The sequence below is a fragment of the Tupaia chinensis genome, unplaced genomic scaffold (genome assembly GCF_000334495.1).
Source record: "Tupaia chinensis unplaced genomic scaffold, TupChi_1.0 Scaffold000437_1, whole genome shotgun sequence".
Classification (NCBI taxonomy): domain Eukaryota; kingdom Metazoa; phylum Chordata; class Mammalia; order Scandentia; family Tupaiidae; genus Tupaia; species Tupaia belangeri.
The window spans coordinates 1-2,050 of NW_006159942.1; the positions used below are offsets into that span (position 1 = coordinate 1).

Here is a 2,050-nt window from a genome sequence, read left to right on the forward strand (position 1 = left end):
TCTGGTGAGTGCATGCACCCTGTAGCACAAACCTCTTCAAAAAAGAAAATAAGATATTGCTTGAATCATTAAAGTTCTAGGGCCATATTTTGGCTGGTGTTCTAATTATATCTACTAATTGTTCATTCTCATGAAACAAAAACAAAATCAAACAAAAATTTAGGGACTTTTCTAGCTTAGGAAATACTACTGTTCAGAAACTACTGATTGATTAAAGCATTTGTAAAATTCATTTTACAAGATATGGGATTTCGAGACAATTGACACTGCTGATACGATAGATGACACTGGATTGCTAGAGATCGAACCTATTAATGAACTTCAAGTAGACAAGAATGTCGATCTTTTCTCTATGATAAAAATGAATGAAACTGGAAATAACTTTTGGTTGGCCCAGGTAAGTTGTATTCATCTCACTTTGTTCTTTAAACTTACCTGGACATAAAAATTAAAATAGTATAATTGATTATCTGGACTACCAGTACATTTGACCCTAGGTAGTATGAGATTGTTTGCTTTTTGTGTGGTTGTATGTTAAAGTATATAGAAGTTGCTTTTGTTAAATTTTAATGACTTTAAACTATACATAAACTGGGCCATCAAGTGACGTGGAGGAGAAGGTGCTTGATACCACATAACCGACTTCACGGTTTGAGTCCTAGACCCAGCAGTTAGAAAATCACACAGGGCACATGTGTGTCCAAAATCCCAAGAGGAGAGTGGAAGAGAAGGGATTGTGGCATAGCCATCCCCTCGGGGAGGGGGGGTGATATCTCGCTTTCCTTATCTCTCTCTTTCTCATTCTGTCTCTCTAGCAAACACACACACCCTATAATCTCTCTCTCTCTTTCTCATTCTTTCTCTCTAGCAAACACACACACCCTATAGGGGGAAAAAAAAAGAAAAAGAATGTATGTAAAGTTTTGATATTCACCCTTACTTTAAATCATAGGAATAAAAAATTTTATTTGATGGAAGTTAAAAATGAGAAAACTAAATACTACTAGGTATTTTAATTTTTTCAGGACGCCAATGGAGCCATATGGAAGCTTGACCTTAGTTTTTCAAATATCGTAAGTTGCCTATTTTTCTCTAACTTTTATAGTACAAAAAAACCTTTGTTATTTTTTATTTAAAAGACATTTTACATTTCTCCAAATTCGATCATCATTCCCATCAAAATATCACTCAAAATTTGCAGTTCCTAAAAATTCCCCCTTTTCTCCCCTTTCTTCCCCACCGCTCATTATGGTTTTACATAAAACAGATCTCAGAGCAAAATTTACCCCCAAAATGACAATGACACAGCCTAACATTATTCAGTGTTTTCTACAGTGTTCATGAAAGCATGGCATTTTCATTTCTATTATTTCATTTACATTGGCCCTCACAGTAACTCTGTTAGGCGGGTGACTGTCGCCGTCTCATTTACGGAAGGAGAAACGGAGAGTGACATTTGGTGTGATCTGTGTCAAATCACACAGCCAGTAAGTGCAAAGCCAGGCCTCCACCTGGCTCTCCGAATTCCAGCGTCCAGCACTCTTTCTAACCTATTACGCTTCCTATTTCTACCCAAATAAAATCAGACACATTATGGAGTTCTACTGGCATTTCTTTAAACCTGACCCTAATTGTGTGTTATCCTGTCTTGGAGATTGAGGCAGCTGTCTGTCTTTTCTGAGAGCCAGGATCCAGAATGCCTCTTTGCTTTTCATTCGGGAGCTGTCGAAGCCTTGGCCATTTCTCCTATCACTTACCTCATGGCCACAGTTGCCCTGGACTGTAAGTAGAAACGCGCATTGAAAATATATCAGGTCTTGTCTTGTTTTCAGAACAGTTTCGTGTGTGTGTGTGTGTGTGTGTGTGTGTGTTTGGTTAAAAGCATTTGAGAATTTTTCCAAAAGGAAAGTCTTTTCAACATAAGGGAGGGGTCATCACTGAGAGGCAGAGGGCACAGAATGCAGCAGCCATGGCTCTGCAAGAGATGAGAGTAAGGACGCGCTCTGAAGCTGTTCACGGAGGGGCTGTTTACTGTGATACATGCATTCAC

The 2,050-nt window shown here is 38.5% G+C and overlaps 1 protein-coding gene across 1 annotated transcript in view; it reads left to right on the plus strand.

The window, feature by feature from the left end:
* Window positions 1-241: 241 nt before the first annotated feature.
* LOC102479607 (cilia- and flagella-associated protein 44) overlaps window positions 242-2,050 on the plus strand; it is a gene marked incomplete at its 5' end in the record, with an annotated part of 59,432 nt that continues 57,623 nt past the window's right edge. Inside the window, 2 exons of the mRNA XM_027774467.1 lie at window positions 242-397; window positions 1,026-1,073. Coding sequence (XP_027630268.1) covers window positions 242-397; window positions 1,026-1,073 — 204 coding nt within the window. The remainder of the gene's footprint in view (window positions 398-1,025; window positions 1,074-2,050) is intronic.